The 12,874-nt window shown below is 42.2% G+C and overlaps 1 protein-coding gene across 1 annotated transcript in view; it reads left to right on the top strand.

Annotated features, from left to right (window-relative positions):
* The window catches only part of LOC309712490 (protein kinase C epsilon type-like), a 53,514-nt gene extending 40,711 nt beyond the window's left edge, over window positions 1-12,803 (top strand). Inside the window, exons 6-15 of the mRNA XM_082543307.1 lie at window positions 308-437; window positions 947-1,089; window positions 2,151-2,253; window positions 2,899-3,095; window positions 5,860-6,033; window positions 6,125-6,279; window positions 6,500-6,638; window positions 7,968-8,156; window positions 9,258-9,404; window positions 10,960-12,803. Coding sequence (XP_082399433.1) covers window positions 308-437; window positions 947-1,089; window positions 2,151-2,253; window positions 2,899-3,095; window positions 5,860-6,033; window positions 6,125-6,279; window positions 6,500-6,638; window positions 7,968-8,156; window positions 9,258-9,404; window positions 10,960-11,109 — 1,527 coding nt within the window. The 3' untranslated portion in view covers window positions 11,110-12,803. The remainder of the gene's footprint in view (window positions 1-307; window positions 438-946; window positions 1,090-2,150; window positions 2,254-2,898; window positions 3,096-5,859; window positions 6,034-6,124; window positions 6,280-6,499; window positions 6,639-7,967; window positions 8,157-9,257; window positions 9,405-10,959) is intronic.
* The last annotated feature ends 71 nt before the right edge of the window (window positions 12,804-12,874 follow it).

Below are 12,874 nucleotides of genomic sequence, written 5' to 3'. Positions count from 1 at the left end.
CAGTGAGAATACACATACGCCAAAACTCACTTTGATTTGACTTTATTAGCATTATTTTACCTCTTTTTCAATTAAACTTGATTGTATTGTTATTTTAAATGCTGATCCTCACAGTTTCAGAGAGTAGGAATCATGAAAGAAATACTGAATATGGACAGAGACGCTCAACATTCAGGCCACTGATGAACAAATCTGTTGCTTAAAGCAATGTGTGTCAGAACGCTCCTCTGATAATGCCACCCTGACCTCTCGTTAATGCCCCCGTGTGTGTGTCTGTGTGTTCTTCTGTGTGTGTCTCCCTCTGCAGGTGGGCTCACAGCGGTTCAGTGTTAATATGCCCCATAAGTTCAGTATCCACAACTACAAGGTCCCCACTTTCTGTGACCACTGCGGCTCCCTGCTGTGGGGCCTCATGAGGCAGGGCCTGCAGTGCAAAGGTGAGTTTATGAGCAGTGGGGAATTCACATGAGAGCCCACGGGGAAACATCATGGCAGCCCAGGTGCTCATATTTGCATGTTGAAGCCACATGATGTAAACAGGGATGCCACGAGGAACAGCGTTTTCATTACATCTGTTAAAACATGATAACGAATGAAAAATGATTGCTTTTCCCCCATGATTAATTACATTTCTGGTAAAAATAGTGTTAGGCTTTTGCTATAGACTCTACATACTCACATAGAATTTCTTTTTAATCTAATTTTCAGAAGTATCCCCAAGTAAAGTCCACCACTTGCACTTGTTTTTTGTCATGCAAAAATGGCTTCCTTGGTCTTAACTCATGTTTTATACTAAATGTATTTTAAAGAATATACATTTTTAGTTTGCAGACTCATTTCTGGATTTTTAAAGTAAAATGCCTTTAATGAGCACTTAGGTTGTAGTAGCAGGAGACATGGTTTATGTGTTTAAATTTCACATTTTCTTTCTTTCTTTTTTTTACAGTGTGTAAGATGAATGTGCACAGGCGGTGCGAGACCAATGTAGCTCCTAACTGCGGCGTGGACGCCCGAGGAATCGCCAAGGTCCTGTCTGACCTGGGAGTCACACCTGACAAGATCTCCAACACTGCGCAGCGCAGGAGGAAGGTAACAAGCCGCCCGTGTCAGGTCTTTACTAGATTTTCTCTTAAGGACGTGACTTCTAAATACTGCTCATCTGCTGCATTTTCTTTAGGCCTACCACATAAGTTGTCCTCCACTTGTCCAGTTTCCATAAAACTCACCTTGTTAATGCAAGAGAAATAGGAAGATAATATGGGAAAAGACTTGTTTCAGTCCTTATAGAGAGAAATACCGTTGTCATGTATGTACAGGTGGTGAGCTCGAGTTCTACCCGAGGAAATAAACTCCAGCACCTCAGATGTGCACAGAAAATGCATTTGGGACTTTTCCCAGGCTGTAGCACCTTCCCTGAGGCCGGCAGGTTAACCTGTGGAGTCACACGTATAATGTGCTAATTAAGGAGCTTCATTAATTAAGGAGCTTACTGGTTCCTTCTTTTTTTCTAGTGTTTGTGGGAAGCTCAGCTAAGCTAACCGTCTGTTTTTCATCATTGTGTGGTGCACATCTTTGCATTTTACTCCTAAGGCGTCTCAAAGGGTGTCCATCTATTTGTCCAACTACGCATTTCAAACTGAATGTATTTCTGTTACTGTTGGATGAAAAGCACAAGCTGTTTTCAGACTCTGGAGTATCAGTTCGGGACGTTGTTCAAAGATGTCCTCACTCGCACGCGGCACACAACGGCAGGAGTCGGTTTCAGATGGGTTCTCACTCCTGTAAATACTCTGCGTGGTTTGGGTTAGGGAGCGCACACAGGAGGCAGGACACATGACGCCCACTCGCTCGCTGTGAATTCACCGAGCTATTACCTGCTTTATTCTTACACTGGGTCAATCAGACATCACACAGACTTTGTGTGGGAGCGACTGCGTTGCGCATTTGTATTCTCACGTGCTCCCGTGTTTAGTAATGCCTTTAAAAGTTCAGGCCTGCGTTGGACGTGTAAAAAGCAGCTTTAAAGCTCCGATTTTCAACTGAGAAACTTGGATTCACCTCCGTGACTCGTGATTCAGGAAACAGATTTTTAGAGGACAGCCCAAAGGCACGGCCATGTTGACTCTCTCTGTGTTTCTCTCTTTCTTCAGTTGACTCCAGGGCAGGACCCTCCCCAGTCTCCTCCTGAGCACTCTCAGACTGAGGAGAACAGCTTCAGCCAGCCAGCTGTCCCCACCTCCCCCTCACAACAGGGTAACACGACACACACACACACACACCAAAAAAACCACATACGCAACATCAACAAAAAGACGTCTAAAAGCCCGCTTCGAGATGGGTACGGCGGGGGGCGGTTTAATGTGTAATTCTACCAGTGAGGGGTAGTCATTCGATTTCAGCGATAATATTGTTGCTGTTTTTAAAAAATAAGTTAAATGTTATTGTTTTTTTCTTTCTCTCTTCTTTTTTCTAAAAACAAGCTAAAATTGAATTATCCCTCCACCGCCCACCACCATTTGGTTGTCACAGTTAGTCATCGCATTATCACACTTTGCAAGCTGAGAAATAAAAAAGTTAACTTTCTCTTTGTGGAAGTCGTCCCATTTTTTTTTTTTGTTCTCGTCGAGCCAAACGCCGATGACAACGGCGCCGCTCGCTGCTGTTATTTAATCGCCCTGGTCCGGGGAGTGAATCATTCCAGGTTTTAACAGAGGATGTGATCATGTTTTGTTTTGTTTTTTTCAAAGTTTATTGAAAAGCAATCAGTAACAAATGTGTAATGCTTCTAAACAGCTCTTATTTCCGTATAATTGAGTTGAATGCTGACAGGAAAAAAGAGAAAAGTCAGCCAGCCTGTTTTTGCTGATGTCTGATCTGCTTTTCCGATGACACCCACAGACTTGGCAGAGTTGGATCGCCTGCAGGACGCGCTGTCGCTCAACCAGCAGGGACCTCAGCACTCTTCCTCCTCTTCCTCCTCCACCACCTCCTCTTCCTCGTCCTCCTCGGCAGCCAGGCAGAACGGAGAGAGCCAGAGGAGGAGCCTGAAGGATTTCAACTTCATCAAGGTTCTCGGCAAAGGCAGCTTCGGCAAGGTGGGAGAGCTCGGAGGAGGCGTGCGAGGGGGATGTTTATTTGTTTGTTCCTCATTATGTTTATAATTAAACTGTTTTTATTTTTAAATCAACAACCAGTTCACGGGGTTCCCATTATTCATAACACCTGAATTATCAGGGGAAGTGAATAATATCAGGGGAGCAGAATAGACTGACGCTCATGTGCATTGCATTAGATTCAGGCACCTGCTTTTATTTATAATTTAAATGTAATGTTTTGTATGCAGTTTAGATTTTTCTGCTTATTGTTTTCTATTTATGGGTTGCAGGATTAATTGGTACCATGTTGATACAATGTCCAGCAGCAGGTCACTGTAAAACCTTTGTATAGTTACTGCAGATTACCTGCCCAACACCAGATGGTAGGTTAGAGAATAGCTGGTAAATATATTGGGGCTCTGAGCAGATAAAGAGCCATTTGTTTCAATCACCAGCTGCTAGAGACCAAAAACAGATCATATAATATTGTTCCATTCATAATTTTATCACTGTAAACCCCCTCTTGCATTTTATAATACACCGATGAGCTAAAACATTATGACCACTCACTGGAGTGACTCATATTGATGATCTTACACCTATTGCAGTCTGTGATTGAACAGGATGAATCTGAGCAAAATTGACAAAGCCAGACGACCCAGTCTGAGTAACGAGCCAAGCCAGTTTCCCATTGTCTGGCGCAGTGGGAGGACTCTTACATTTCATTGGACCACCTTTAACTTTGTTGCATTGTTGCATCGTTTTGAAAAGCTTGTGCAATGTCACTTCATTTATTTTCATTCAGATATGCATCAGTTGTTCAGCCCAGAGCTCCCTCTCTTGGAGATGTGAGAGTCGGGGCCGCTGTATGAAGTCTGCTCCAACATGTAGATTTTCCGGACTCTTTCACAGTTTCAGCCTAACGATTCCTGTCGTTGCAATCTTGGAACGCGGCTGCGCCGTCGAGGAGAAAAAAATCAGTTGATGAAAAATGATTCAGTCTAATCAGGTAGTCAGCTGACCCGATGTTTTCAGGTGCATAACATTGCTCAACCTGACCGGCTGACACAAACCCAGGTCATAACACTGCTCCCACAGGCTTCATCGCTTCGTCCACCTCTCCTCTTACTCAGATATACTGATCGCTCTGGAAAACAGATTAAACATCCAGATTCCTCTGACCATGTCACCTTTTTCCACTTTTTCCAATCTCTTTGCTTCCCAGCAAACCGAAGCCTTTTTTCTGATTTGCTTTATTGATAAGCGGTTTTGTTAGGCGGGCACAGCCGTTTGGCACCGATCCATTAAGCTCTCCTCACTTTGTTGAAATGCTCTTATTTCCCTTTCCTTTTAGCGCTCGAGTTCAGCAAATGTTAAAGGGGTGTCCAATCGCAGTTATTCAAGATTACTTCCTGATTACATTTCTTCCTCAAAGATGATGTTTCACCACTATCCTTCCGGGTTGTCAGTAATGCCTTTGGCACTTCTTAACCTAATTTTAGAGGTTTCAGCAGTCTTCTTTATTGTGTTCTTTGCTTGATGCAGTAACTTGACCCTTCTGAAACGAAGAAGCATCTTTTCCAGGACCAGAGGAGATGTCTTCCGATTTGGAGAAAGAAGAAGTTACTCACTGTTGCAGACCTGAAGCCTATTACTCACTGCAGTAATTATCTAGTAGAAGACTCTTACCTATTTGCTTAGTAAATCCACATGGTGACCTTTTTGTTTTTTTGGTGAGGTAGTGTATTAAAAACAAGGGAGAAAATCACAAGATATTCAAAACAGAGAAACATTAAAAAAATATGAAAGACTCTTTAAAACAGAGACAATGAGAAAAGGTGTGAAAAAGAAGCAAAGAGGTATAAAAAAATAAAACACTTGTGAATAATAGAAGCAGAAGGCTAATTAAGGATTAAGGAAATGGGCATCTGCTCTTCATCTACCTAGGCTACTAACTGTGGTTGAACCTAGTATGAAAAGCACGTGCGGGACGTAACTTGGAACCAAAGCGTGCGAGTTGTGCCAGCGCACCAGGACGCCTAATCCTCACCTTAAGTAACAAGCGTTTGAAGCGTCCTGTAGTAGGCATTACTGCATTACTTGTGTGCGTCCTGCAGTCTTGCAGGCTGCAGATGGATAAAGTTGGTCCAAGCATGGACAAACAAGGCCTGCCCGAAGCTTACAGGAATTACAGGATCTTTGTTTTGGTGCCAGAAAACTCCAGGGCACCTTTAGAAGTCCATGCCTCACTGGATCAGAGCACTTGAAGGACAGACAGCATATCAAGAAGTGATGGCTTTGGGTTTTGGCTTGTCGGTGTAAACAAAATCAGCCTGGATTTTACACGTCACTCTCAACGTTGAGTCGGCAGATAGTCTGATTAAGTTTACTTCGAGAGCTCATTTCAATACAGCAACCAAAGTGCTTGTAAAGTGCTCACAAAACAAACACTGCCTATATAAGACAGTGTATATAATAAATAATTAATGTAAGTCATAGCTTATACGTGGAAGCAGATGCCTCCTGATCTATGTTTGCATTCATTCTGAATTATAATTCAGCTGATGTATCATAAATCACATGTGGTACAAATGCTTCACTTCATCACCGTGCAACTATGGGTTGTACTCAGTTGTAATGCAAGATGCCTACAATTCGAAACACCCACAGATAACGAATGCCCCGTAAAAAGAAAAAGGTGTTAACGCTGAGATCGCGGAATAAACAAATTTTTGCCGTTTCATACTGCGCATCTCTTATCCAGGTGATGCTGGCGGAGCTGAAGGGGACAGAAGACGTTTACGCCGTTAAAGTTCTGAAGAAGGACGTCATCCTGCAGGACGACGACGTGGACTGCACCATGACCGAGAAGCGCATCCTGGCCCTCGCCCGTCGACACCCCTACCTCACCCAGCTGTACTGCTGTTTCCAGACACGGGTAGGCTGACGTGTGAAGCAAAACGTACAGATTCAACAGCTGACTGCATTTCTCCTGTCTAATACCACTCCGTCCCTCCCTCTGTCTGCAGGACCGTTTGTTCTTTGTAATGGAATATGTGAATGGAGGAGATCTGATGTTCCAGATTCAACGATCCAGGAAGTTCGATGAGCCTCGCTCTCGGTTCTACGCTGCCGAAGTCACCTCAGCCCTTATGTTTCTGCACCGTAACGGAGTCATCTATAGGTAAACACCCTGCTGTCCTCGTTTGGTTTTTCTATCAAGGTCACTCTTAACTGTCAAAGAGAAAATATATATTTATATTTTGCTTTTTATTTTGGTACGAAAAGCCATAGAAAACATCAGTGCTTATTATCTGTTTACATTGCATGCACCTCCCCCAGTGAACCAAACTTTCCTAGAAAGTAGATGGTGCTAATAGCGTATCTGTGTCTTTCTGTTACAGGGATCTGAAGCTGGATAACATCCTCTTGGATGCTGAGGGTCACTGTAAGCTGGCAGACTTTGGTATGTGCAAAGAGGGCATCATTAACGGAGTCACTACCACCACCTTCTGTGGCACCCCGGACTACATTGCCCCTGAGGTGAGATTAACTCAAGGGCCTGCACTTCTTTATGTTGATAGGGTATAATGGTCGATATTCTTACCCTTGTATTGTTAAGTAGCTATTAGCTATTAACAACATTATATTTCACCTGGATATTTGAACATCTGTCCTGATAACATTAATCTGAGCTAAGTTAAAATCACAGATTCAGACTTATCAGTATTGTACTGATGTATCAAAGATGGAAGTCCCATGAGCTGAGTGCTTTTCATTTTTGCTGTCTTGCTGTTTTAAAACCTCATGACGAGTGACGGACAGACTGTAGCCGAGGACCCCACAAACCACTTGTCTGGTCCTAATAATGACTATAATTTACCAAATGGCTTCATTTTTTAACCGTGTGTGAACTGGAATTTGAAGTTGAGCCCATAAGTTCATTAGAAAGTGTTTTCTGAATTCAAAAATAAGGGAGCCGATTTCTATGCAGCTGTAAGCATTTTTTGCAGCCTGCTGCACTGCCCCCTGCTGGCCATTAAAAAAAATACAGGTTTAGGTCACAGCAGAGTTTTGGGCCACATTTTAGACCCAGAAGTTGTGCATATCTTATGCTGTCTATCCAACTTTAGCTCCCTTTTAGTCAGGACTAACAATCATATTAACAACAATCAACATCCGGCTCTGTTGCTCAGTGCGAAAGGGAACAATCTTCATTCATTTCAGGGTCATATGACTTCGCTGTCATCACAAGCATTTATTGGCTCCACCACCGTGCTTGCTGTGGGGTCATTAACTTCTGGGGGACTCTCAGTCCCCTTGGTTACAAATATAATGTTTAGTCTTTGTTAAGGAATCAATCAAACACTTTTTGGATAAATTGCCTAAAAATGTCACCGGCCGAAGTGCCAAGTGTTCATGACGCATCTGAGTGCAATCACTTATCATGGGTATTACACAAGTCTGTGTTTGTGCACATCAGCTGAAGGTGGACACTGAAGTTGAAGAAAACTTGTGTGCAGCAGTTAAAGCATTTCAAGGGACTTTTATTTGCATAATTTTTAAGTAGATATGCTTTTAAGAAGTCAAAACGCATATGAAAGATAAATTATTATTCAATGCAGAGACTTTTTATCTCTCTTAAACATGTATGGAGATGATCTTTAAGTAGTTCAGTTTCCCTTTCACTCTTGCTGCTGATGACATTAGTTAGGTCTATCCATTGTTTTGGCTTTTCTACACCACTTAAAGTGGAATAAAGTACATCCTATTGAGGCTCTTCACCTCAATGGATCTGTTTGCAGGATGTCACGCAAGCAGAAATGTATTTCCTCGTAATCATCTTGAGCTGTGTCATTTGGTTGAATTCAGATCCTGCAGGAGCTGGAGTACGGAGCCTCTGTGGACTGGTGGGCCCTTGGGGTGCTGATGTATGAGATGATGGCCGGACAGCCTCCGTTCGAAGCCGATAATGAAGACGACTTGTTTGAGTCGATTCTCCACGACGATGTCCTCTACCCCGTGTGGCTCAGCAAAGAGGCTGTTTCTATTCTCCGAGCGGTACGTGTTGTCTCTCCCAACATTATCTGACATTTTTGTAGGACTGGTAAGCTCTTGGGACGCTCTCATCACCAATTTCTTTTGATTCTACAAGGAAAGCTTAGTTTATTTTAACTGTATTTAGGAGATTTTGATCAAAATCAATTAAAATCAGTTCAGTTTTATTCACATAGTGCCAAATCATAACAGTCTCCTTATTAATGTGCTTTATACTGTCAGGTAAAGGCCCTACAGTAATACAGAAAAAATCCAACAATCAGATAACCCCACTATGAGCTAGCACTTGGCAACAGTGGAAAGGAAAAACTCTCCATCAGAACCAGGCTCAGGGAGCAGCAGCCACCTCCTATGAGTGGTTGGGAGTGAATGTACTAATAAAGTACTTGTGTATTTTAACATGGACAACCAACATTTATTAAACGTGCTATGAAGAGAAATGTAGAACGGCTATATGAGCACTGTAACGAGTGTAACGATGCAGATAAGTTGAAGTTAAGTTAAACAAAAAACAAACTTCAATGTCTAAAAGGCTCAATTCCAGCCCAGACTTGGCCAAGCTTTAACACAACAGCATCTCAATTAACAAAAACTGTTCCTGCAAGAGAAGAATTCAGTCTTGTGGTCACCGTTTTAACTTTCATTCAGATTTCTATCCTCAGAGCGTCACACGAGCAAATCAAACTCAAAGTGCACTTGATGCAAAGGTGTCATGCTGCACTTTCCTCGGACACTGAGGAGAATTAAAAAAAGGTTAAATGCAGTCATAAAACTGCAGTGAATCACAAAGTGCTCTTATAATGCCGAACAGACAGTAGAACAAAAGCAACGCGGTAAATAACACCGGCACTCTGCTGACCTGTTTGATCACTCTGCCAGTGACTCTGTGGATGCTAAAAACAAAGAGCCGTTTATGCCTCAGCTCTATTATTAGCACCAAAATGCTCCCCCCCTTATCTCCTCAATCCCGAATCCTTTGTCTTTACTTGTGCAAACAAAGATGTGAAGTGTATTTTGTTATGGATTAAACCACAGCTAATAGTTTTCAAGGTCCTGCTTTTCTGGAAGAATAAGTCCAAAAATACAAATGTTTTATTTGTGCAGTTCATGACAAAGAACCCGGCCAAGCGTCTGGGCTGCGTCGTGAGCCAGGGTGGCGAGGAGGCCATCAAGACCCACGCCTTCTTCAGAGAGATCGACTGGGTACTGTTGGAGCAGAGAAAAGTCAAACCACCCTTTAAACCCCGGATTGTAAGAGACACACACTCTGCACGAACTCACACAGGCCACAGTTTTACATGCAGCTATTTCACACATAAACCTTCAGTAATGCATCGTGTATTTGATACTAAACATTTTTCAAGGCTCAGTAGTTTTGTGAACTTGTGGATAGGTATCCGAATTATTATTCTTTAGTTTTAAATTTACTTGGAATGCTGAAAGACTATATACATGACATATACTGAGCAGGAACTACACCAGCAAACTAGCAAAATACTCAAAAAATACTAATTTATCATTCAGCCAAAATCTCAACTGTAGCAGAACGAAACATAAGCTGCAATGTTCAGGTAATATTCGCTAACATTACCTGGCAATGGCTAAACTAAAGAGAGCAGCACACAGCCAAAAAAAAAATGCTTCTTTTTCTTAGTCCACCAGGTGGTGCTGTTGAGTTTTGGGTTTCATTTGGAAGTTGGTAAAACAAAGATGGAGGCCTGAGAGAAGTGCTGTGTGTTTAAATCAGAGATGTTGCCTTTTTTAACAAGAAAGGGACAAAGGAGATGGATTTGTAAGGAGTGTCATGTGAAAGTAAAATATTCTATGAATACTGTAAACATGAGGGCATATTTCATGCACTGCCATCCTCTCTGGTAATTCCTGCCTCTACTGCCGAGTTGGGGGACCTGTTCTTTGTACTTTGTTCTTTGTACCTGTACTTTGAGGTTTATTTTATCACCCCATTTGCAGTTAGTTGTTAAAAAGCTAATGTTAGCAAAGTATTTGAAACATTAGGGTAAGTGGGACCAGTCAAATAAGGTTTTAAAGCCCTGCGGTGGCTGTTATATTTTCACCACCATCTCTGCTGGTGTCAAGTTGCATCGTAGACTTTCATCTGGGATTGTTTTTTAATACTGTACGTCTCTTTTTGTCTCAAATATAAAATTCAACATCAACACCTTTATTACTATGCTGTCAAAAGTCTTCAGGTTAGCTTTCAGGAATTTTAAAGCCTAGAAAGCCTGAAGTTAAAGTAGGCATAAGCACGGAGATTGAAAAAGTATCTCAATTCGTTATGTTGAGTAATTCTCACAGTACCAGTCAAAGGTTTGGACACAGTCACCCATTCAGTTGTTTGCTGGCAGAATCGAAAAAGGGAAGTTCACATACTACGAGGTCAACTGAGAGTCATGACCTGCTTCCCCCTCCAGAATGGGCAGGCTTTAAGCGCACTCTGTCTCTGTCAATCATTCAAAAACAAGTAAATATGTGTTTTTAAAAAGTCTTTCGGTGTACTGAATTACTTTAATTTTAATATGTGTTTATTCATTTTGTTTGTGAAAGAAAGACTGTGCCATTTAGTCTCTAAAAGTAGCTTAAAAGGCTTGAAATCCCAATTTTGCTAATGCTAGATTTAAAAGGTTTGTGGCGTGTTAATTAAAGACCCCCTAAGAGAGCACCTTTCAAGGAACAGTAAGTCACAGTGGTCAGAAGGTGTCGCTGTCATGTAATTTTGAACGTTCTCTGACATCCTTCCCTCCGTCCGTGCCTTTGTGTGTGTGTTTTCGTGTGCATGCGTCTGCAGAAGACCAAACGAGATGTGAATAACTTCGACCAGGATTTCACCAAGGAGGACCCCGTGTTGACGCCCACGGACGAGGCCATTATCCGACAGATCAACCAGGAGGAGTTCAAGGACTTCTCCTACTGCGCCCCCGAGGAGACGCATACCTAACACATACACAAATACACACAGATCCAGCCACGCTAAACTCGGTATGCACGCACTCACACATGCTGACACTCCATAGATCCATAAAATCCCTTTACAAATCACACACGCACACAAACACACACACACGGTCAGTCCTTTACTTTGAAGCTATTGGCTGTTGTTACTTTTGAGATATAATTTACTTGCATTGTGTTGTTGTTGTTGCCTGGGTTCATTATGAATATGAATATGAATTTAAATATGAATATGCACACGCTCTCACAAACAAACGCACGCACACATCGACACGCTCACGTGCGTACAAACACTACAATCCCAAGTTTTACGTGCCCTCGCGCACTCCTACAGTACAAGGTCACTGCACACGCTCAGACAAAACCAAACACACATACACACACCTACACTGCTTCTCTCCCCGGCACCTGTACACATGTGGACTGTGGGTGCTGGATGCAGAGGCTTGTATATAGCCTGTGTTGAGTGGCTGTATCGTGCTGGTGTTGTCTGCTATTAAAGGAGCGTCGTGGCGCATGGACAAGCACCCTACCTGTGTTATTACTGTCCTTATTGTGGACCAGTTAGGGCCAAATCCCCTTTTGTGCAATACCCTGACTATATATATTTTATGGTTTGTTTGTTCATGTGCGCGTGTGTGTGTGTGTATGTGGTTTTTTTCTTCCTCAAAATGTGTTTTTTAAATTGTTTTTGTTGGATTATGGTATGACTGAAGTATTCACTCATTCTCTGTCCTTTGTGTACAAAGTGAATGTCGAGCTTACGAGTTACAGGCTATCGAACTAATTATGTCGAGCAGAGTGTTAGAGGCGGCCTGTGTAGCAGTGAAAAGCCCCATTTCCAGCTATTTCATCCGTCTGTTAGGTTCAGAGATTTGGTCTGCCCTTTTTGTGTGAATGTGGGCCTTTTTATTAATATTATTGTTATTATTATTATTATTGTGAATGTATATTTTCATGCGTGCGAATGTGTGAATTTCTTTTTTCCCCTTTTCTGTCTGTTTTTTAGCATTTCCATAGCAACCGTCAGTGTTTTCCCTTTCCTTGCACTCTATTTCAAAGCACCAATTCCCCTTTTCCACATCCAGCAGCTCTTTCAGCCAAAACCACACGCTTTATTTTTTCTGACTTTTGCTCTTTATGTTTTCAAGAATGGCTTTTTCTTTCTTATTGCTCTCTCTCGCTCGCTCTTTCTCTCTTTTTTATTCTAAATCGAATTATTATTATTATTATTGTAAAGTGTATCTGGAGAAATCCTTTGTGCATAATACTATAACTATACTATTATAGGTCTGTTACAGCCGGGTTGATAAGACGTGTTGAGAGCCAGCAGCTGAATTACCTCTCACTTCACACACACACACACACACACACACACACACACACACACACACACACACACATACACAATAAGCACCAATACAGACTAGCTCCTTTTCCACCTCCCCCTTCTTCTCACTTTCTATTGTGCAGACACACACACACTAAACACAGAAGGACTGTTGCGTACTGTACAGTGATCTGAAGATGAGCTGGTTGCTCTCTGTGCAGTAGAGTTGATGTGTAGTGAAGCTTTGTGCACCTGGTCACACTATCTTACTCTGTGCCAAAATGTAGTGCAACAGCCGGGCTAGTCCTGTCTGGTCTGATTCCAATAAAACACTGAGCTGTCTACATCAATCCCAGACTACATTGTGTCTTTTTCTTATTGTTCTTTTCCCCTTCTTTGCTTTAATCGATTCTAACCTGCT

Source organism: Aulonocara stuartgranti, assembly GCF_965226115.1.
Source record: "Aulonocara stuartgranti genome assembly, chromosome: 8".
In the NCBI taxonomy this organism is placed as follows: domain Eukaryota; kingdom Metazoa; phylum Chordata; class Actinopteri; order Cichliformes; family Cichlidae; genus Aulonocara; species Aulonocara stuartgranti.
Note: the sequence above shows the minus strand (reverse complement) of the source record. Positions and strands in the feature narration are given on the sequence as shown.